Source organism: Leptinotarsa decemlineata, unplaced genomic scaffold, assembly GCF_025532065.1.
Source record: "Leptinotarsa decemlineata unplaced genomic scaffold, Ldec_3_MD MMD2_tig00002974_RagTag_RagTag, whole genome shotgun sequence".
Classification (NCBI taxonomy): Eukaryota; Metazoa; Arthropoda; class Insecta; order Coleoptera; family Chrysomelidae; genus Leptinotarsa; species Leptinotarsa decemlineata.
Window position 1 is genome coordinate 5,138,565 of NW_027412578.1, and position 23,252 is coordinate 5,161,816.

Here is a 23,252-nt window from a genome sequence, read left to right on the forward strand (position 1 = left end):
TCTTATCATCAACAGAAAAACGATTGAATGACATTATCAAAACAAAAACAAACATTGAAAAATAAAAATACTTTTATGAATTATACTAACTTACATAAAATATTTTCAGGTGGAACATAGGAAGATCTGAAGATCTTCTGGGTTTTATTGATCGACAACAGGGTGTATCATAAAAATTATGAACACTGTCAAAACAAAACACTCAGCTTAAAAAACCAAGAACGATCAACATATGAAATTAAAACCGCGCATTCTGAATTCCATCAGATATCGAGACCTAATGGCAAGAGTCAATAAAATCCAAATTAATTGAACAGAAACTAGAATGTAAAAATTATCGTATTTGAGTAAATAAACTGAAAATGATTATCAATATGAAATTGATGAAGCAAACAATATTGTAGCCCATAAACGACATAACCAATAAACAGCCCGCTTAAGGAGGGCCGATTAATGATGATATAATAAAAACCACTTCCCTTAATGTCATTTTGGCAGAATTGGCTCTGAAATGGCAAAACACTGATAAAACATTTCTAGTCGATGACCAAAAGTTGAAAGTTCTGTTTCAAATTTCTTTCATCATATCGCAAAAACATTCACTGATTTCTGGTCTGAAAAATAATAATAGAATTTCATAAAAATATTTAATTTCATTTTTCAGTCGCCAGATATGGGCCAGTTGTGAAAGTGGAACTTTCAACAAAAGCGGTGATAGTTTTGATGCCGGTTATTTCATGGACCCTAATGACATACCACCCCAGACGACAAAATATCCTAAAGGTAAATATTCATTATCATTGTGAATTTGTCTTCACAGTCGTTTTGTTTCAGCTGGTCGCAGACCTAGTTTAGAAAGGCAGTCAACGTTGTATGACGATTACAGTTTTTGCGAATATCCCAGTTATCAGATGAATTCAGAACTTAGCAGGTAAAATTATCAATTACATGTTGTATGTATGTATGATTTCATGTTGTATGTTGTTTCAGTTTTTCCGTTCAAATTGATAATTGTTTTTCTGTGAACGACAGCAGTGCAATAGTTTGTTCGGGTTTCTTTATAATGAAGAAGGTTATTCACATGTGGCAAAAATAAAAACTGTTAAGACAAATGAGAATTAAAACTTCTCTACCACTCGTATTATCAACTAATGTTTTCGCAGTTTCGTCCTAAAAGGACATTTTCAATTTTGAATTCACATTCCAGTTGAACTTTGACTGCATCTATCTATATTATCAAGCCTAAGTTAGCTTGTACAGGATGTTCCTGGACTTCCTCGTTTTCTCTCGGAAATGTATAGATGGGGTGAAAATATCACCAGTACTTCATATTACTGTTGTTCCTGTAATACCAGTACGTTACCAAGTTACGGTCCGTTAAAGTTACAAAATAAAAAACATTTTTCCTTGATAACTTCTCGAGTGAATATTCAAAATCAACCAAATTTTGGTGATTGACTAAACAAATAAACTGCTTTGATGAGCTTTCATGCAGGAGTTAGTTGTTGTGCTCAAATTGTCTCTGGTCTGGATTCCTGGCCATGCTGGCCTGGAAGGCAATGAAGCTGCTGAGTCTCTTGCAAAGGAGGGTGCTGCAAGCGGCTTTATTGGATCAGAACCTGTCATTGGCATCGCTTTGGGCTTTGCCAAACAAACACTGAACACCTGGATAGCAAGAAGATTTATGGACTTCTGGTAGGATCTTCCAGGATTGGATGACTCCAAGGCGTTTATTCACCCTTCGAAGCTTGATTCCAAACAGTTGTTGGACTACAGTAGGGATGAACTACGATGTCTTACAGGCCTTCTTACAGGTCACTGTCATTTGAATCATCATATGCAGAGACTTGGACTGTCGGAGACAGTGTTTGTCACTTCTGTCTGGAAAATGATGAAACAGCAGAGCATATACTTTGCGCCTGCCCCGCTGGGGACCAAATCAGGTACTTTGAGTTCGGCAGATCCGTACTTTCACCATCTGACCTGAAAGACCACTCACCATACAAACTAATCAGCTTCGTTAAGAAGCTGGGTTTATTTGGCCGAGTGTGAATAGGTGTGAGCCACAATAAATCCTTGTGGGTTGCGGTGGAGGGTTGAATAGACCCACCCACTTTAGACCTACCTACCTAGCTAGTTGTTGTGCTACAAAGTCAGGAACGGACTACCCCCGATGGTCCACACCCAAAATCTTTGAAATGACAGATATTTTTCAACAAAATCAGGTTGCTTAGAAAATTTTCTGAATGGAATTAGTCGTCTAAAAAATAGATAGGAGCATGATTTTTGATGAAAATGCACTTTTGTTCGACGACATCCAACCTGCGATGCCTACCATTATTCGAAAAGATTAATTTTGAATGAACGAATTTTTATAATGCAAACACGTTAACTTAACAAAACTCATGGTGTAAATATCAATTGCAAGCCTCAACAGCAAACAGCAACGGAAAATGCACTAAAAAAATCTGATTGATATGTCCCCATTCTCTCTCAATAGATTTTCGTTGTCTGCGAGGACACTTCCTCTGTACTTGAAATAGCATTCCAGGGTCGTTTCGTATGGCTTCACTATGTAATATTATTCTATTCGACATATCATCTCTTGTGTAAATAGCGTTAACAAGGCTTTTCAGATGCTCCCACAAAAAGAAATCCAATGGATTCGAATCCGGGGACCGCGGTGGTCATGCATATGGCCCCCCTCTACCGTTACATCTATGTAGAATATTGAAATATTGGAATATTGACAATGAAATAACAATGCACTACTCAAAAAAACACAATCGCATTATAGTTTGGTAGTTTTTTATCACAACAATTTTTTTTCTTTCTAAAAAGGTTTTTCGTTAACATCTGTTGAAAAAATGAAGCATAATTATTCACCGGATATTTTTCACCTATTCATGTGCTGTCTTTTTTTTAGTCCATCCGTTTGCTCTTTATAAGTATTGGTAAATATGCGTTTTTTCAGATAAACTTATAGGATTGAAGATTTCCTCCCATCGAATTGAATTATCAGTGAAACTCCTCAACATTTCAGCTGTGAATGAAAATTTGAAACATTCAAATGTTGATTTTCATGAGATTCAGATAACGAAACACGAAATGTGGTTATTCCACACGTACATACAAAATATGGACTGAATTCGATATTCGCTTCCTTCGCGTAGTTCAAAAACACCAAGAATCTACAGAACTTTATATTTCTTCTTATTCTTCTTATGTTGTTGCATTAACGTAATCATAATTATTTCTGCTGTGAAAATTTTTCATTTCAAATAATGGTATACATTTCAGGTTGGATGTCGTCTAACAAAAGTGTATTTTCATAAAAAATCTTTGCTTCGATCGATTTTCCACACAAGTACTTTTTTTCATTCAGAAAAACATCTAGCTCACCTGATTTTGTTGAAAAATATCTGTCATTTCAGTTTTGGGGTGTGGACCATCGGGGGTAGTCGTTCCTAACTTTGTAACAAAACAATCGATTCCTGCATGAAAGATCATCAAAGCAATTCATTTGTTTAGTCAATCACCAAAATTTGGGTGGTTTTGAATATTCATATGAAAAGTTACCAAAGAATTACATTTTTCATTTTGTAACTTTGAGGGCCGGTAACTTAGTAACTTGGTAACTTGGATTTTAGGAAAAAAGGTTATATGTAGTACTGGTGATATTTCGACTCCGTCTTTACATTCCCGAGAGGAAAAGAGGAAGTCCAGTCGAAGTTATACAGAAACCTTAAGCAAATCGTGTTTCCTCAAAGGCTGGAAATCATCCATATAAACAACTTCATACACGTTAAAACGGATTTCCATCAAACGGACTCGCTTGCGACTAACTAAAAACAGATACAACAACTTGTTTTACTTTCGAAAATAAAGTCAAAACTCGAATTTCACCAAACAGACAAAAACTAGTGTGAGTCGCGTGTTTTTTTGTTAACTGTTTTCTATCCTTCCCACTACACGAACAGCAAATGAATTGCTGCAACTGTCCATTCCTTTTTTTGCTCGTGTTCAACAGAGGAAAATTAAATCTTATTTTTGTTCGAAATGGAGAACAATACAACAAATCAATAAAGATAGCCTGCCCAGAGCCGATAATAGGAATTGATAACCACCACAGATTTACATTTCAAATCAAACTACATATCAGAAAGTAGGAGTTTTCTCAATGAATTTTTACGAATATATAGAGGAACATATCGGCCAATATTTTTTTTTGTTTATAGATTCAAAATAACGATTCTATTTTGTATCTAGTCCTTTAACATTGGCATCATACTTCATAAATGTTTGTTTCTTGAAATATTTATATTTCCTTCATAAAAAAATATTATCTCGACGAATGACGGTTGTAACACTTTACTCCGCTAGCGAGGCACTCTGTTTCATAAGTTGGGAAAGAGTTTGACACTGCCAATAAATTAGTTTTAACCCAATTATTAGTGCTCTACCAATCCTTAGCATCAATTTACTGGACATACAAGTCTTCCATATAAATATCCGTTGAAATGGCAAAACCATCAAAGCAAGTTGAAACAGGAAACTACAAAAAATGAAATCTTAAAAATAACTACAAAATAAAACTGAATTCTAGAAGCAAAATATCAGGTTTTATAAACATATGTATAAAGATACGCCCACATTACTTAAGTTCATTATGGTTAATGTGTAGATCAACAGAAAAAATTAACATTTCTCACCTTCCATTTGTTTCCCCTGATGGCTTTGGAACAGGTAATTTGGCAATAATTTTGTCATTTCGTAAGTGAATTTTTCATTTGTGTGAATAAACTTAAATGTGGGAAACAGTCTTTTGACATACTGAACATTAACGTCAGATTTAAATTGAGATGTGCCGCCAAGTAAAATGTAACTCGTACCCCAATCGAAATTTCGTCATCAAATGCTGATTTGTAAGCAAGCAAAAATATTTTCGGTTATGTTTCATAAGTCACACTAACCTATAAATATGCCTTTTGAGCTATAAACTCTAATTTTTATGATATTTTATTATGAAAGCAGTAATATACAATTTTCAAAGTACCCATAAAAATTACTTTTGACTTGAAAAAATATAAAAACTTACTTTCAACATATTCGAGTGAGTTTTATTCCAGTGCCTTACTACATCGTATAAGTTGGCAGAACCGAAAGTTACACTGTAACCTGTATAACATTGTGCTCCTACTTCCCCTACCTAATACATTATATTTAAAAAATCTGGTATTTCCGTCAATGGGGATAATAATTTTGAAACATAGGAATGTAGACTTTCACGGCTGGCGTCAATGTTTTGGTTGATTTTCGAATTTTGCCGTGGTTTCTGTTGGTTATAATTTCCAAATATTTCAATTGCAACCGAAGATGACTGCCGCAGTTGCAGCTGAAACGTTTGGAGAGTATAACCAAAGAAAACCACAGCAAAACCCGGAAACCAACCAAAAAAATTTCGAAACAAATCAAAATTTCTATAAGTATCCTCTATTCCACATTATTTAACGAGTAACTCGTTTTTAGGTACCACTCTCTCGACCAAAAACCCAGCATCGATGAATACTACGACGTCCTACCATATTCCTTCCAGAACGAGAGATTCGACCAGGAAGAAGAAGACCGTCAATGGGACAGCGGAGGGTTCGAACCATACCCTCCACCACCGAAACCGAAAACCCCCAAGAAACTCCCTTCGATACCAGCACTGAAAAATCTCACGAACAAACCACGCCTTTGCAATAATGTCAGCTCCGTATACGACGAACCCGTTCGGCCAATGTCGAAGGGACGCAGAATGATGCCGCAGATACCGACAAAGAAGGCGTCATGGCGACAACTTCCCCAACCTAGCCACGAAATTTCCGACGGGATCCGAACTCCCGAATCCTATTCCCACAGAGGGGCCAGCCTTCCTCCAACGCCCACTAAGAACGCTAAGGCGGTGGGGCGTTTTTCTCAGAACATACTAGGAAACTTCAGATCGGCCACCCCCGGTCGTCAGCTCCCCAGGCCAAATAATGACCTTTCCAGCCCGAGAACGAAAAGAAACAAGCTCATGAAGAGGACAAGTTCCGCAGATTACGCAGATGATGCTGCGGAAAATTATTACGCTCAGCTCGGCACCCTCAGCGCAATGGAGAACTACAATGAAGACTATAATTATGCATATCAAAGTAACGATAATCTACTGGTAGGTACTAAGCTTACTAAGCACTCACTACTGAAACCTTTGGTGTAGCCTAGATCCAAAACAAGCACTTTTTCCGAATACCATAACTGCAATACTATACTCTCAGCGCGTTTATAACGAAAACCTCATCTTCAGAAGATAACTTGGTAGGTGAAAAGCGCTAACAAATATCATGATTCAGATACCAACTGTCTGGATAGTTCAAAAATTCAACACCTGTGAAATGTGAAGTTCAGATTTCCTGAGAAGAAAGAAAACTCTTCTTGGAATGGAATGGAAAAAGTTTTCCGGCATTAGTCAGTTTTTGGTTCAGAGAACCACAGATTGTTTCTCCGATTAATCAAAGGTATCCAAAAATTTCAGTCCTTCACCCTCGATAGACTCAATGATCATTTATGATGCACTGTTTGGAACCTTTGGTGCCGTAATGAATATTACTCGAGTTTTTTCCCAACACCAAATCGTTATTTTCAACACCTCGACACGTGTTTCGATCACCAAGTGATCATCTTCAAAGAGGAAGATTAAAACTAGAAACTAACTCGAAGCTAACCCTATTTATGATATATAGATATTTCATACAGGTAAACCATCCAGGTGTACCACCCATACAGGTATACCAAACTAAATAAATTTCACAATTTTTCCTTATCTATTATTTTACAATATATGTTTAACTGTTATAGCTGTATATAAAACAATTTTCAGCTATTTAAAATTAATTTCACAACATTGTCCATCTAAATTTATTTTTGTAATTTGTCCTTATGTAGTAATCAGTAAACCCAACAATATTATTTGTTGTTGTTGTTAACTTGTCTAACTAATCTTAATGAACTGAAGTCTATGGAATGGTTTTGTTGCAAAATACGATGGGCGACTGCTGATTTGTCAGGTCTTCCATATTTTAAGTGGGCTATGTGTTCCTTATATCTTACTTTAATAGATCTTTTTGTCTGTTCATAATATTTTGCAGCCTATAGGCTCCCAGAAGGCTCTGTAGCCTACAGAGCCTTTTGGGAAGTCCAAAAGACAAAGTAGAGTATTCTGAAAAGTCTGGAATTCACGAAATTGAATGTAAGGACTGCGATGCAAATTACTTCTTTTTATTTATCGTGATTGAGCCTTGTACTAGTGTCCATCCAAACAGTCACACATATTCGTGTGTGAATGAGCCTAGTACATATATTTTATCTATCTCAACAGTCACATATTCCCATTTGTGATTGAGCCTTGTACATATATTGTACCCATCTCAACAGTCACACATACTCGTCTGTGAATGAGACTTGTACATATATTGTACCCATCTCAACAGTCACACATACTCGTCTGTGAATGAGACTTGTACATATATTGTACCCATCTCAACACTCACACATTCTCATATGTGATTGAGCCTTGTACATATACTGTACCCATCTCAACAGTCACACATACTCGTCTGTCAATGAGACTTGTACATATATTGTACTCATCTCAACAGTCACACATTCTCATATGTGATTGAGCCTTGTACATATATTGTACCCATTCCAACAGTCACACATTCTCATATGTGATTGAGCCTAGTACATATATTGTACACATCTCAACAGTCACACATACTCGTCTGTGAATGAGACTTGTACATATATTGTACCTATCTCAACAGTCACACATTCTCATATGTGATTGAGCCTTGTACATATATTGTACCCATCTCAACAGTCACACATACGTATACTATTTGAATGGTCTAGGTAGTTAGCCAGATGTCTTATAGATGTGAACTTAGCTGCCCTAGCGGAAAGTTTGATGTGTTCATTTCCTATACCTTCAATAATCGAATAAAAAATATTCGTCTCGTTGATATCTAAATTCAGTTTTTTAATTTTTGGCAAGTTTTTCGAAACAATAATCACTCAGTTTTTGTCCTTTCTCATGAGAATAGTTTGCAGCTTCAATAAACAATTTTCCGAATTTAACATCACTAGGAAAAGTTTCGATAAGAGATGTTTTCATATTCTCTCACAAAGAAAACTCTTGTATTAAAGAATCGTACCATTTTCGCGCATTCCCACGTAATCTGTTAGTTGCTAATTTCACAGTTAACATATTGTCCCACCGATATATATTTTTCAGTTTATCAACTTTTTCTACCCAACTCACAGAGTCAATGACTTGGCATGCCGGATCGAATTCGGGAATCAACGATTCATCAATACTCAAGACTACTATAAATGTTTCTACTCACAGTTTTTCTGTGAGTTGTTTTTAACTTTGTTCTCAACCTCCTTACTTCCGACGAAGAATCACTGGATGATGATGTGGAAATACGTCGGTTCCTTTTTTTCGATTTTTCTTTCGGCACTGTAAATTTTCGGCCTCTAACAGCTTTACTACCTTCTCTCAAGTAGATCACTATCCTACTTCTGACTTGTAGTAATAATAAAAATAACAGTAAGCTATTTACTATAATATTTTAATAGAAATATCTTGCTCTTACCGTTAGGAGGCGTCACCTACACGTCTTTTTCTTTTTTAAAGATTCATAACTTTTTTGGGCGTACTTCTAGCACATTTTTCAGTAAAAAAATCGATTCCTGTATCATATCTACGTAAATAAGCTACCCTTGTTACTAGTCGCTGTAAGCAACCGTTTTCTAAATATTTGGACTTGAAAACTTCAAGTCGATTATTTGATAATGGATGCATGTTGAAGTTATTGCGAATATTTTGCATTTTTCACAAGAATGCTTTGGAAATAAATTTGACGTTTGTGAGTAGTTTTGGTAATTACATATTTTGTGACAGTTAGACGTTTTGTTGAAGTTTCCGTAAGTAGATGTAGAAAACACTTATTTTGAAAAAATGGATTATTTGAACAATAATGCTCATTTAGCCGATATGCATTTCGTTTATGGCCTTGCGGATGGCAATGCGCGCGAAGCAAGACGTATTTACCAGGAGCGATTTCCTAATCGAGTACTGCCTTCAGCTCCAACATTTGCTAGTCTCCACCGTCGTTTGGCAGAAACAGGTAGTTTTAAGAGGGCAGCTGATATTATTGGAAGACCACGAGCAGTCCGAACCCCAGAATTGGAAGAAGCTGTTTTGAACGCTCTCGAGGAGAATCCAGAAACAAGCACAAGAGTGATGGCTGAAGCTGTCAATGGTTTTTGAGAAAATTGGCTGGAAATCCTCAATATTTAAGATATGTACTCTTCACGGACGAGGCAAACTTCTCCCGAAATACTATCACAAACTTTCATAACAACCATGTTTGGGCTCGCGAAAATCCGCAAGCAGTTAGTGAAAGGCATTATCAGTATCAATTTTCTGTAAATATATGGGCGGCAATATAATTGATAATTACTTGATAGGTTCTTTCTTTTTTTCGCTCCGACTGAATGGCGCAACTTACAGACACTTTTTAGAAAATGAATTGCCCGGGACTACTTCAGAATGTACCATTAGAAATTCGTATCCGCATGTGGTTTATGCATAATGGGGCTCTGGTCCATTTTAGCGTTGTAGCCAGGGAATTCCTCAACACAGTCTATCCAAATCGATGGATCGGTAGGGGTGTAGAAGAACCTAACCAGGCCTGGGCACCAAGGTCCCCAGATCTAAACCCGATAGATTTTTATTTTTAGGGACATTTGAAGTCACTAGTTTATAAGACTCCAGTAGTGAACGAGGAAGATCTAAGAAACCGAATAGTAGACGCCTGTGAAATAATAAGAAACACACCAATAATTTTTGAGCGGGTACGAGATTCAATGACTAGACGACTGACTGCCTGTATCTTCGCTGAAGGTGGACACTTCCAACACTTTATTTGAATACAATTTAGTTTCGTTTATTTTAGTTTATTCTACATATTCAAAATTTCCTGAAATAAAATGTTGACATTTCTTGCATATTTCATTAAAACAAATACTGATTATGCACCCTTGATACAAAAATAACTATTTCGCTTAAGGATGTCATGAAGGAACGTACCCAACAGTAATGACCTCTTCAAACGAGTAAAACGTCAAATTTATTTCCAAAGCATTCTTGTGAAAAAAGCAAAATATTCGTAATAACTTCAACATGCATCGATTATCAAATAATCGACTTGAAGTTTTCAAGTCCAAATATTTAGAAAACAGTTGCTTAAAGCGACTAGTAACAAGGGTAGCTTATTTACGTAGATATGATAGAGGAATCGATTTTTTACTGAAAAATGTGCTAGAAGTACGCCCAAAAAAAGTTATGAATCTTTAAAAAAGAGAAAGACGTGTAGGTGGCGCTCCCTACGAGTAAGAGCAATAAGAACATCAGGTTCGAATTCGACACCTCAAAAACCCCCTATTACCAAGTTTCGTTTAATTAAGTTCAGTATTTCAAAAGTTATTTGAGAAAAAACGAAAATAAAAATAAAACTTCAACATCCTGTATCTTGGAAACGAAGCGTTTCCGGACATTTATTTATTTGGACAATTTATATTAGAATATTGTGAGGAATCACCTCCTGAAGTTTGTCAAAGTACTTCTGAATCACCCTGTATATTAAACGTATTCTGTACGATCGACCATACAACACTCTTCAATTCCACTTGTCGCCTCGTAGCCTTTTTTTCCAGTTATCAATTCGTACTCGTGAATCAGCTACTTTTTATCCTTTGATATACATTAGCGTAACAGGCAACTCTTCCAAAGGGTAGAAACACGAAGTCGATCTCCTAACACTCAGGAAGATGTTATTATCTACCGAGGTTTTGGCTAAATCTTGGTGGCACTCTAGTACTAGCCCTGAGGTAACAAGTTGTCTGTTCAAGGCTAATAGGACTTGTCTGCTATCAGTGCAGATTGTTATGTTTTTGCCAGAAATTCCTTTCCTGATTATTTCTTTTGTGGCGATTGAGACATCAGCTGGTTTTGTGTGGACAGATGGAGTTTGAATGTAACTCACGTTGAAAATAATCTTACTGTGAAAGATTTGCAAAACACGCCTGACAAAACGAACACTTCCTTGTTTATCAAAACTGAAAAAATGGAAGTTCAAATGAGCCATGCACGTTATTATTATGAATAATATTATTCAACGCTATCATTTTTTTTCAGGCAGAACAGGAGACAGATATCTACTCGATGGCGAGCGTCATCAACGAGATTGGCACCGTCAACGCCAACTACTTGCAAAGAAACAGTTATCCGTTGCAGGACGATTACTATAGAAGTGCTCAAAGTAACGATTACAATCACAAGTATTACAACGTAGACGTGCCGGTGGTTCCGCAGCGAAAAAAACCATTAGGCGATCACGACGTAAGTCAACTCGTTCAACAAAACACGGATAGTTTAGAATCTCGCGACGACGAGTTGAAGGACTCTTTCGAAACTCCCGTTTCATCGATGAGCAGCTCGTTGCAGCAAATCAAGTCGACACAGTACCAGGAGGGTACCGGCGATGCACACAACGTGGACATAGCACAGAAAAACATTCTGAATTCAATACCACACACAGGGGACCAGCACCAATTCAGAGCAATAGATATTACATCGCTGCCTAGCCTTACAGTAGCTCAAGTGCACAATCATAATAGTTTAGCGGAAAACGGACAGAGCAAAGGGTTTTTGAAGCAGCAGAATTGCGTTGACACCAGCTATTATGTACAGAATCAGTTGGAGAGCCAGACAGACATAAAAGCTGTCGAATATAATGGCACCGTTCCGGAAGAGGCTTACTTGGAAATTCAAGAGTCTGTAGAAAGTTATGTAGAGGAAGAGACTGAAGGAAGTGTTGCCTACGGTAAGTATGATGACGTCATTGAGACCTTTACAATTTTTTTCAGTGAAATTTTTTGATTGATATAAAATAACTATAATATAATTACAAGAATGAAATAGCATAAAAAATCACAAACATCCCAGAGGTTCATTTTTTCCTATACGCAAGTTGTTTTCGGCCTTAATCCAGCTCCAACTATTGAAGTTTGTAGATACTCCGTTGATTTTTATATACCCCGTATATTCAGCGACCAATAATCCACAATAACGATTTCCATATTCAAGAACTGTCCTCAATCAAAAAGCTACTCTTTTCTAAAAGTATTTGAATTCCCGCGATTTTTAATGCTTTATAAAGCTTATAATAATTTTTTTCTGGAATACTGTTTACACATATGGAACCCCATACCGGAAAATATCCAGAGATACTAGATTTCATCCAGAAAAAACCTTTGACCAGATTGGAGACCCAAACATCTGATCAACAGAAAACTCAATCCTCGATAAACAATGATAAACGAGACACCGTCAAATGCCATTGCTTCGAGGTCGATTTTGACTACCTTCTCATTGGACTCATACAAGAACTCTTTCACTCTTTGTGGAATTAATTTTCAAAGACTTAACTCCAACAAAAATAGCAGTTTTTACACAGGAACCGCTCTCGGCGTTCAACTGGCTTTTCTGCAGGCCTGTGCATATTCATGAATGAAAAAATACATTTTGAAGTTGAGGAGGAGAGCTACTTTGGTGTCCAACTAAAGTGACAAACTGAAGATTTACCGCTTCTTAATCTCACCTCTTTTTTTTGAAAGAAAAAAATTACCTTATAGGAGAGCAAAGCCACAATCACCGCTTCAGTAGAAATGACTATTGTGCTTCCATTTACATAGGTGATTTCTTTATCAACCTACCAGATAAAACCATAGTTGAATCACTACAGGAGCGATATATCTCATCAACCGCTTGGGATGTGATCAATGCTCAGAAATATAATTCTATTAGATCCCAAATAGAGAATCTTTTTTCATAGAAACGACTGTGGAAAAGGTCAGCAAAGGTCATTGTCACCTTTGCTGTCGACAGCAAGGTGAACTACCACCTTTACCATAGTAAAGGTTCATAACATCAAACAAGCTCTAGCTTGATCCAATATTCTAGTCGTCACCATTGAAGGCAAAATTGATGGACTCTCTTTGATTTCATGCAAACTCAATAGAGAGCTTGTTTGGTAATCAGCAAGAACTTCCCATGAATTATGGATACGGTGGCAAGGTGGGTACAAAAAGTTTCACTATTGGCGGGAGACTGGAAACCACCAGTGGGATCTTGGAAACTGGTGGTTTCCAGATACGAAGAAATTGGGGCAAAGTTGCGCATTTACCTGACTAACAATATGCCGTTGAGAAAGTTCTGAAATTCGGAGATATCCGAAAAAAACAAAAATTTCGGAAAATGGTTTTTATTTTTTTCGGGTTTTATTTTTTGAAGGATTCAAAAAGTAATAATAAAGAGATCCAATTAATTTCAACATTCTGTTCACAGAGGTGCTGTGTACAACTCAAGTGATATTGCTTGACAATGTCAAGCTTCCTTTCAATTTTCAATTTGCATTTGGGAGTAAATTGATATTAACTGAGATATTTTTTTACATTATGGTCCATAAATTGAAGATCTGGACAAAACATGAAAAATTTTGTTTCTTGCGCCATTCATCAACCTATCTCCAAAAATGGGTCAATCTCATTTCTCGTGTCGAAAGATTTCGAAAAAACAAAAGCTCATTGCTTGGATTTTCTCTTCACTCTCGCCATCTATCATACAATATAGAAAGGAAAGCTTCATACTCCATTCAGAACAAGAAAGTAGATAACCCCATTCATTAGAAGCGCTATCTGTTGGAACCTCGGTACACTGATATGGATTAGATTATCTAGTTAAACATTTTCCAAATATTTCTTCGATTCTCACTGGATCATTAAATTGGATTTGACGTACAGAAATCTACCTTTAAACGCGAAAGTATGTAATGTAATGACGTACACAGTAAAAATTTGTCCATTTTCTTATCAATATTTAATAAACGATATTCCACTTCAACGGCCTCTCACATTCATCGATCTAGGTGTTACCTTCGACACAAAACTTTCCTTCGTACCACACATTGAAGCCATTCTGTCTGCTGCAAACAAAATGTATGGATTTATTGCACAAATCTTCAGATATTTCGAGGATTCATCTACATCGAAAACCTTGTACTATGCTTTCGTAGGATCAAAATTAGAATATGCATCCATAATCTGGAATCCATCTCATCAGTTGTATACAGAGAATGTTGAATCAGTACAACGTCGTTTCCTAAAACTTCTCTCCTATAGATCAGACAATAAAGATCCACCAATTGGATTTACCTATGATGCATTGTTAGCTAGATATGCTATGATTAGCTTGAGTTACCGTTGTGAATGTAACTCCACAATTTTTCTTTTTAAACTGATTAATAATTTAATTATTGACCCACATATTCTGCAAAAACTAAATTTCAATGTACCTATACCAACCTCTAGAGCGAGCAAGTTATCAACTCGACATTTTTTGCTTTTCCATCTCTGAGATTAGGTCTTTTTTACTTCAGCTTATTCTATGTGTATTGCTTTCATCTTACAACCTATTGTAATTGTATTGTATTGTGATTTGACTTATATCCTTGTTCTGTAGTTGGATATAACCTCTATAACAGTGCATAAATAAATAAATAATATAAATAAATTTCATTTAGCGTTATTGGCACTTGGTTCAGCGATATATTAAACTCATCGCCCATTAACAATATTCATATTTCAAATCTTTTTAGATACTGTCGTGAAAGTTCAAAAATGAAACGAATTTGGGAAGGAAAACTATCATTTACTTTTTCTATCCTGAAGACGGTGGCAGGTTTTGATCTTCGACATGTTAAGATATCTAAAATGCCTAGCTCTTTGTGCTTGACAAAATTGTCAAATATGGCAAGTTACTGATATTTTTTCCGTGAATATTTTATTGAATTCGTGAAGTAACTTGTCAAGGTGAATTAGTTTTTTTTTTATATTGTGGAATCTAGTCTGAACATTTTCAAAAGTAGTAATGGCGAAAACTGAGGAAGATATTTTCATTTGAAACCTGTAACACTACGTCAAGCAAAGTCTGATATATTTGAAACATTTTCAGTTCAGAATTGAATTATAGGAAGAGGACTCGTGAAAGCGATTGAACAAATTACAGAAAAGGAAAAATGAAGCAACTTTTTCACCATAAACCAGGTGCCAATTGGATCATTACAGAAAACCATAGACATTTAAATATGGAATAGCCTACCACTTGAAGTTTTATTCTATTTTTTTGATCTGTGAGATGGAATGAACCTTCATTATTGTTAGTTTGTAATAGGTGAAAAATGTGGAAAACAGGATTCTCCAATACCAAGTTCGGTTGTGTGGGATTGAATTTTTCTAAACAGATATTGAACATACTGAAAATTCATAAAGATATATTTAGGACATTGGAAAACTCTGATTTCATTAATTGATGACCGATAGTCAAATATTTAATTTCTTCTTAAATAAGCATACTTATTTATTATTATGTGAATATGATCATGACAATATTGGTTATGTATAACCAAATGAACATATTTCATTTTTGGGTATTTTTGATCAAATACCCAAACGCACGCTACTGCAGGTCATGAAACAGCCTGAACGATCATACAATGTTTTCTCTGCGACCTGTTGGCGTTACAAAAATAAGGTTGTCGCGGTAACGTATTATAAATCCGTCTATACGTGCTGTCACAATTCATAACGAAATCACAAATTTCTGTTTGATCAGTCTAGCGTTTTGCATTTATGATGAGCATTTATTACTCTCAACTATCTGGAAACAGAGCATAAATATCCTTTTTCCAATTTCATGCCACAATGTAACATGTGCTTTGCAAAGGCATATTTTGTGAAGTATTTTTTAACTTCTCAAACTGTTGTTCTATTTTTCTATTCATTGTAATATCGATCCCATATTTCTCCAGCAAAATTCATTCTTACAGGCAATTTTAATATGTTACAGGTCCAAACGCAGGTTGCGGTAACCAAGCAATAAAACACGATTCCCCATTATCTGTGATACACGTAGAAAATCGAGAGGATGACCAGAAGACGCGTAGTAGAGAGTCATCCCTCGTCAGCGTAGTCGATCCTTATCACCCAGCTTTGCAGCGTTCCACGCAACCACCGAGCGTTTCCTCCAGAAGGTCTTCTGGAGCCGAAACGGCGTACCAGAACTACGAAGACCAGTTCCTGAACTATTCACTCAAAAACGGGTCGGACTCCATCTCTGCGAGGCGTCTATCAGTCAGGCAATCGCCTAGCACCCCCGACAAGAGCGCAGAAGCTGCAGCAGATCTACAGGCAACCATTCCCGAGATACCAGAGACGATTCTGCAGAAAGAGGACGAGCAGAAGGAGCAGAGGCCGCAGATAACCGCACAACAGAGATGGTTGTGGGCCTACAACAAGATTATAATGCAGCTGGACGTGAGTGACTCTTTGATTCATATGAGAAGTTTTGACAAAATGGAGAAAGTAGGAGAACTAGAGAAGGTATATTCGTTAATAATCGGGGATAAAACATTTGAATACGTTATTGTAGTCAAGTTGAAATGCAAAGAAAATTACTACTTATTTCGATGCAAGTGAATCCAAAATTGTGATACGGCGAGTTTTGTAAGTCACCGGTTTTCAAATTAGTACATCTGCATTGTGAATTGTAAATTCAGGTACTCAATCAAGGCAAGTACCTGTATTATTACCTACAGGGGTGCTATACAGGGCTTTTCATGATGAGCGTTAATTAGCCGTTTCTGGCAAACTATTCAACGGATTAACCTGAAAATTCCACAGTATGCATAAGTCAATATGACTTACACGCCTAAAATATTTTAGACGAGGAGGCGTTGTCGCTTCTACTATAAAGTATCGGCTTCTTTGATTTTTCAAATAGAACACCCCGTATATATTTTCATATTATGATTCATTATCACTTTGTCAACAAATTCATATACTATTTCCCTATACCTATCTATTACCGTTTAGAAGATATAAATTATTTTCGATATTTTTTTACCAAACATGAACTTTTATAAATGCTGATAATCTTGAACTCTCTTGCACTAAAACGATCAAATTTGAAATGGAGTGGAGTGATACTATGAGGATCTTCTCTCCGAGTCATTTTTCATTTCATGAAAAAATTAGTGGAACTCAATTTTTTTCAACGCTGTTCAGATAATACAATATCTATTTTGAACCGTTTTCAAGATGAACTGTTTCAAACGGAAATTGACATGGTCTCCTTGTTCATCACTCATTTTTGTAAAACAGATTTCGTTTGATCTTTCTCAATTAGTCACAGATAATACAATGAAAAGATAATTATTAAAATACTCCTCAACCATCGAATTAAACTTCTCTTCAAACAATAGTTTTATTAACGCTGAAACACGAACTGAGAATAATAAACCCATAAATTAATGAGTTAATTTAATCGTCAGTGTATTTCAGAATATGTTCAAACACATCTCCACCTCTACTTAAACAAACATGTATTCTCTTCAAAAAATTTATGCCATTTATGCTTATTAAGAGTTCGACAAATTGTCACTTAGGGTATACCTATCTCACTTTCAGCCTCGTGCAGAGAAGCATTTGGAAATGCATGAATGTATCCCAAAACTGTTATACCATTGTCATCATCATCCACTTTAGCCTTCTTACGAATGATTTTTGGACGGAAGGTTCCATTCAACCTACAGTTTTTCAGTAGTCGATTTATGACATTATTATTCGGCTTTGGAAGTTGTGGATATCTTTCATGAAATACTCGGCATGTTCTACTTGCAATTCTATTTTGCACTCACCATAAATTAAATTCAAGAAATCTTCATTACTGTAACCTAATCTTGACATTATTCTATTATAATTGGTAGCTATCACAATCTGTCAAAACCACCAACGAAAGTCTGACGTTAAATAATTGGTTTATTTATTTTTCCAAAGCACACTATTAAAAAATATTAATGTGTACTGTTGTACGTTAGAGACCAATACCTCAATGTATACAAATTGTAACTTCTTCTAAGGTAGGTACATACCAATTTCGAATTGACTGATCTGAGACAGTTAAAAAACTGGATAAAAAAGAAATATTACTAAGTATAATAAAAATGTTGAATATCCAAAATAAGTGATGAATTCAAAAAAACGAGCAAGAAAACCACGTCAGTTCTCGTTTGAAACAGTGCATCTCGAAAACGGTTCAAAATAGAAATAGTATTATCTGAACAAAGTTGATCTAAAATTGGATGTAGAGCTCAAAAATGTTGAAATATACAGGGTGTTCCATTTGAAAAAATTGAGTTCCACTCTTTTTTCATGAGATCAAAGTATCTGCATTTTTTGAAGACCCTGTATGAGGCAAATGAAAATATGACTCGGAGTGAAGATCCTCATAGTATCACTCCACTCCATTTCAAATTTGATCGTTTTAGTGCAAGAGAGTTCAAGATTATCAGCATTTATAAAAGTTCATGTTTGGTAAAAAAAATATCGAAATTAATTTATATCTTCTAAACGGTACTAGATAGGTATAGGGAAATAGTATATGAATTTGTTGACAAAGTGATAATTAATCATAATATGATATTATATACGGGGTGTTCCATTTGAAAAATCAAAGAAACCATTGTTGGTTTTATGTATAAGTTTGACGAAACTGTAGTATCGTTAGTTACAAATAGAAGTGTCAAAAAACAGAAAGTTTTCCTCATTATTTCACACCCAATTTATGATAATCATATTATCATAATTAAGGTAAATTTCTTTAGTATCACCAGAAAAATTAAGTATTTCTTCTATGAACTATCACGATAGTGAAGAAGAATGTATCTTCCGACCAATTCAAAGAAAAAATCCTATTCCATTTCAAACTTCAAACTTTCATTACTGAATTTCCACTGATGAATTTGTTTTGAAATTCATTGAAATTTTATATTCAAAACAACATGAATTGATGCATTTGAAAGAAGTATATTCAAGTTCGCTGCAGAATTGCCTTTACGTGGGTTCTTTCCATTCTCTCACTGCAACAGAAACATTGTTTATTCATAATCTATCGATTCACTTTCTTAATAGCTTTTTGATGTAGTCCAATATCGATATTTATTGAGAATCATTATTCCATGTTGAGTAAAATATTAAATGCAATAAAAGTGTTTTCGAGATGAGAACAGTATATCAATACAATTAGTAAATTGTTATCAGATCGTGTGCAGTGATTTTCGTATCGCAGATATTGAAAATATTATATCAAATCGACAAATCACAAATTGCTCATCGTAATTAAGGTTCGTTGATTTTTATCCTCATCTTGCTCTGCAAAACAGGCACGCACTTCTATTTTTGTCCTTATGATTCCCAAAAAACTGAGCCAAAAACTCAGCATATTTCTAAACATAAAATTTTCTAGACCTCAGAGGATTGATCTGTCACCATTCCATCAATTGCTGCTTCGTTTCTAGATGTTGAAAGTGTTGAGTTTCATCCCAGTAACAACACGGCTTTGAAAGTTCTTCTTTTTCAAACCGAGTACATTTCGAATGGGATTTATGTACTTTTCCACGTATCTGGTCAATATTTAGACATTTGGGAATCAATTTTGGAAACTACTGTTCTGTCTTATTCAACGCATTAATGTACGGCTCCATATGAAGGCCATTGAGATCTATGAGCATCCCAATAATTTCGTCAGAAATAAAAGTATACGGGTAAACATAACGTAGTAACCAGTACTCAAGAAAACCAGAAATGTCATGTCATGAACTGAATCGATATTTACTAGGTGGATACAGAGACCTGCGTTCCCTTCATCTCTAATGGAAAATTCATGTTTTTTGTAGCTTGTAATCTAATTTTTCATATTATTATTTCCACCAATCGATTTTCTGGAGTTTTTGAAGTCCACTAGATACTCGTTAGGATGACAAGAGGATTGCTCCAAATTTTTTGGGTTCTTGTTGAATACTCTTCGTGAGAAAAAAAAAAGTAGAATCAATAATCCTGACTGCTCTCTTACAGTCTATCTCGTCTTGTGATTGTAGATATTTTGCTGGAAAACTCCCCACTTCTATACTTTGTCGTAAATGTTTAAGAGATAGCAAAAACGTATTCGATTTTCTGGAACTTCAACTAGCGTTTCCTAATATGACCGATAACCAGTCCGTGTAAAGCTTATTATCAAATCATCTGAAAATGTAACTTTTAATGAGTGATGATCAACTGTATTGCCAAACATGCGCCAAACTAACTGACTTTTATAAGAAACCAAGTATAGCTGAGACACCAGTCAATCTAATAATGACACTGATGATCTTCAAATATGACTCAACCTCTGACGGATGCATCAAACTCTCACTTAAACTCGAAATAGCAGACCACTATTATAATCTTCATGCAGTCATTATTCACTGTGGTTCTGGCGTTGAATCTGGTCATTATTACGCCTTGGTCAAGGACGAAAAGGACTGGTTTAAGTTTGACGATAGTCGTGTCACGAAGTGTTCTGGCGATGTTTTGAATTTATTGGAACCTCTGGAGACACCTTACACCTCTGTTTTATGAAAGAGAGGACATTGGTAGATCAAGAACTTCAAATGATGTGGTGCTGCAGGTTTTTCGGGGTTTTCTTGCAGCTGAAAAAACAAATGCGCCACTCGAAACAATTAAGTCTTCCCGGAGCGCCAATTAATTTTTATTGTTTCATAATTTCATGAATTGTATTATTTTCTTCTTTAAAATATATGAATTCAATTTTTATAATCATGTTCAACACTCGTGACTGTGGTTCAATTTTTTGGCGTGAAACTTTAGGCATTACATCAATTTTTCTTGGCTTTATTATATCCTTCAATGAACAGAACAGCGCATTGAAAGCCAACGCTTCTAGGGGAACAAAATTATACTTCGTGATCCCACACAGCTCTGCTTGAGTGCTGTGCTGCTCAGAAATGAATCTGCCTCAAATTGGCAGATGTAAATGTTTTTGACTGCTTTGTTAGCTGTCAGCAATGTTTTTCTGGATTAATATTATTGTCAGTGTATGTTATACCATTCTCCTATGCAGAAAAATGTATTATACTTGAGGCTGCATTTCTGCTGTGCAGGAGGAGGGTTTGAGGATTCATTTTTTACGTCAAAGGTTCCAGTTGAACCTTTCCCAACAACATACTTGAAATCTTCGATTTTGAACGCAGTTGGTTGAATATGAATGAAAATGAAAATAGATGAGTCAAAAGTTAGAATACCAGTTTAACTAGCTCGTCTCTCCAGAAAGATGTGGCGAGGGATAGCTTATAATTATCAGTCTTACAAACATCACATATATCAATTAATTTGTTTGAGTCCTGTGCCCCAATATATTTCACAGATTCTTCAACAAATCCATTAGAATAGTCGGACTTCGTGCGAAACCTTTTCCAAATAAGCGTTCCAAGTGAATTTTTCATCGAAGATAATACCTGGATAGTTCATCTCCAATGTGAATGTAATAACCTCACCACCAGAGTGGCATTATTCAGATTCTTCTTCCTGGTAATGGAGACTGTCACAATTTTGCTGTGGTTAACAGCAAAATTGTGGTGGTATCAGCTTCGAATATTGTTCAATGTTGAAACATAAACGTTCACGGCTAGAGTCACGATTGAAGAAAAGAAAATCCGCAACCAATACTTCGAAATATAACTGTCGTCCTCGTAGTCAACGTGCGTACCGCGAATGATGTCTGTTGCAGTAGCAGACAAATTGATTGGTACTCCAGGTTACATCCCACCACGGTCTTTTGGCCCGGATTTTCTTCTCTCAAATCGTCCGATGTTGTTTGGAGGATATTGAGGGTTATATTTTCCAACGTGGTGTGTCTCATGGTGACAGGAACGTCTGCGTTAGCTTGTGGATCTGCGTCTCTTCTGCCCATCAGGAGTATCAGGCCAGTTCTGGCTGTGGCAGATCCAATCATTTCGATTTTTTTGCTTGCTTGTTTGTTGAGAGTCAACAAATTTTTATCTGTTGATGTTGATATTAGTATTAGCTCAAGGCTAGTAGTAGATTTTCACCAAGATTTAGCCAAAGCGTGAGGTGGGTTCAAGGGCACGTCAGGCTCTTAGGCAATACCAAGGAAGCGGCTGGACTAAGAATTTTAGAACCCAGTGGCGCCTACGGCCTGATGGCTTCGACAATTGCGGAACTAGCCAAAAAGCCAGCTAAAGAGATGGGATGGAATCAAAGATGCAATCTTGCCAGGATCACCTTGGACGACCCTGGAAGTGGCGCCGAAGAAATATCTAGCGATGAGTAGGAAAAATCAACGCTTAACAGTAGGATTTCTGACTGGCCACTGTCAACAAAGGAAATACCTTCATAATATGGGGCTAGTGGACACACCTCTATGCAGGATGTGTGAACAGGGAGATGAAACCGTCAGGCATGTCCTATGCGAGTGCCCGGAGTTATCGTCAATAAGAGAATGTGTGTTCCGCGAGGATGGATGATGACAACTCCTCATGAGGATGTAAAATGGATCACAGATACAGATACAGAGATAGCTCAGTGATAGCATTCCTTTTCTCACGCAAACATTTGGTATGCTTGTTACTTGGTTGCAGTTCTGGTATGTTCGTTGAATTCATTCATATGCAAAGGTTGCAGTTTCACTTTTTCATAAAATATACTAAAAAACTATGAATTTGGGTTCAATTGGTTGGAATTAAAAAAAACAGTATACTAGCATTATCAAAAATGAAATCCTCATTGGAGAATATTGGTGACATTATTTGAAATATTAAGGTAGGAAATTTTAAGGAAGTTGCATTTATGCTAATCATCAAATATCATTCATGATGTGAACAACATCGTTTAGTAGATGGTTTCAATTTGAAAACTTCCATTAGGTAAACAAAAAGTGAAAATAGCATAATCAAGAGACTATGATTTCTATTACTTCCCGTGTGTGTCTTGATGCAAATTTTTATATACGAGATAGATAGTTTCAAATAAAACTTGTTTAAAATTGAAATATGGGATCCAGAAGTTTGGTACTAGCCGTATATGAAGACAATTATGAATTATGGAATTCTCTAGTTCTCGATACTTTCTTTATTCTCATAAATTATAATAGCAAATGTAGAAGTTCATCAGCAGTTGGGATTCTG

The 23,252-nt window shown here is 35.9% G+C and overlaps 1 protein-coding gene across 4 annotated transcripts in view; it reads left to right on the forward strand.

Moving 5' to 3' along the window:
* unc-13 overlaps positions 1–23,252 on the forward strand; it is a 477,247-nt gene that overhangs the window by 72,937 nt on the left and 381,058 nt on the right. For 3 of the 4 annotated variants that reach the window (XM_074177326.1, XM_074177324.1, XM_074177325.1), the window contains exons 9-13: positions 665–783; positions 835–931; positions 5,530–6,196; positions 11,291–11,978; positions 16,061–16,527. In XM_074177326.1, coding sequence (XP_074033427.1) covers positions 665–783; positions 835–931; positions 5,530–6,196; positions 11,291–11,978; positions 16,061–16,527 — 2,038 coding nt within the window. Of the gene's footprint in view, positions 1–516; positions 613–664; positions 784–834; positions 932–5,529; positions 6,197–11,290; positions 11,979–16,060; positions 16,528–23,252 lie in introns of those variants that run through there. The other variant, XM_074177327.1, reaches the window with a different exon arrangement.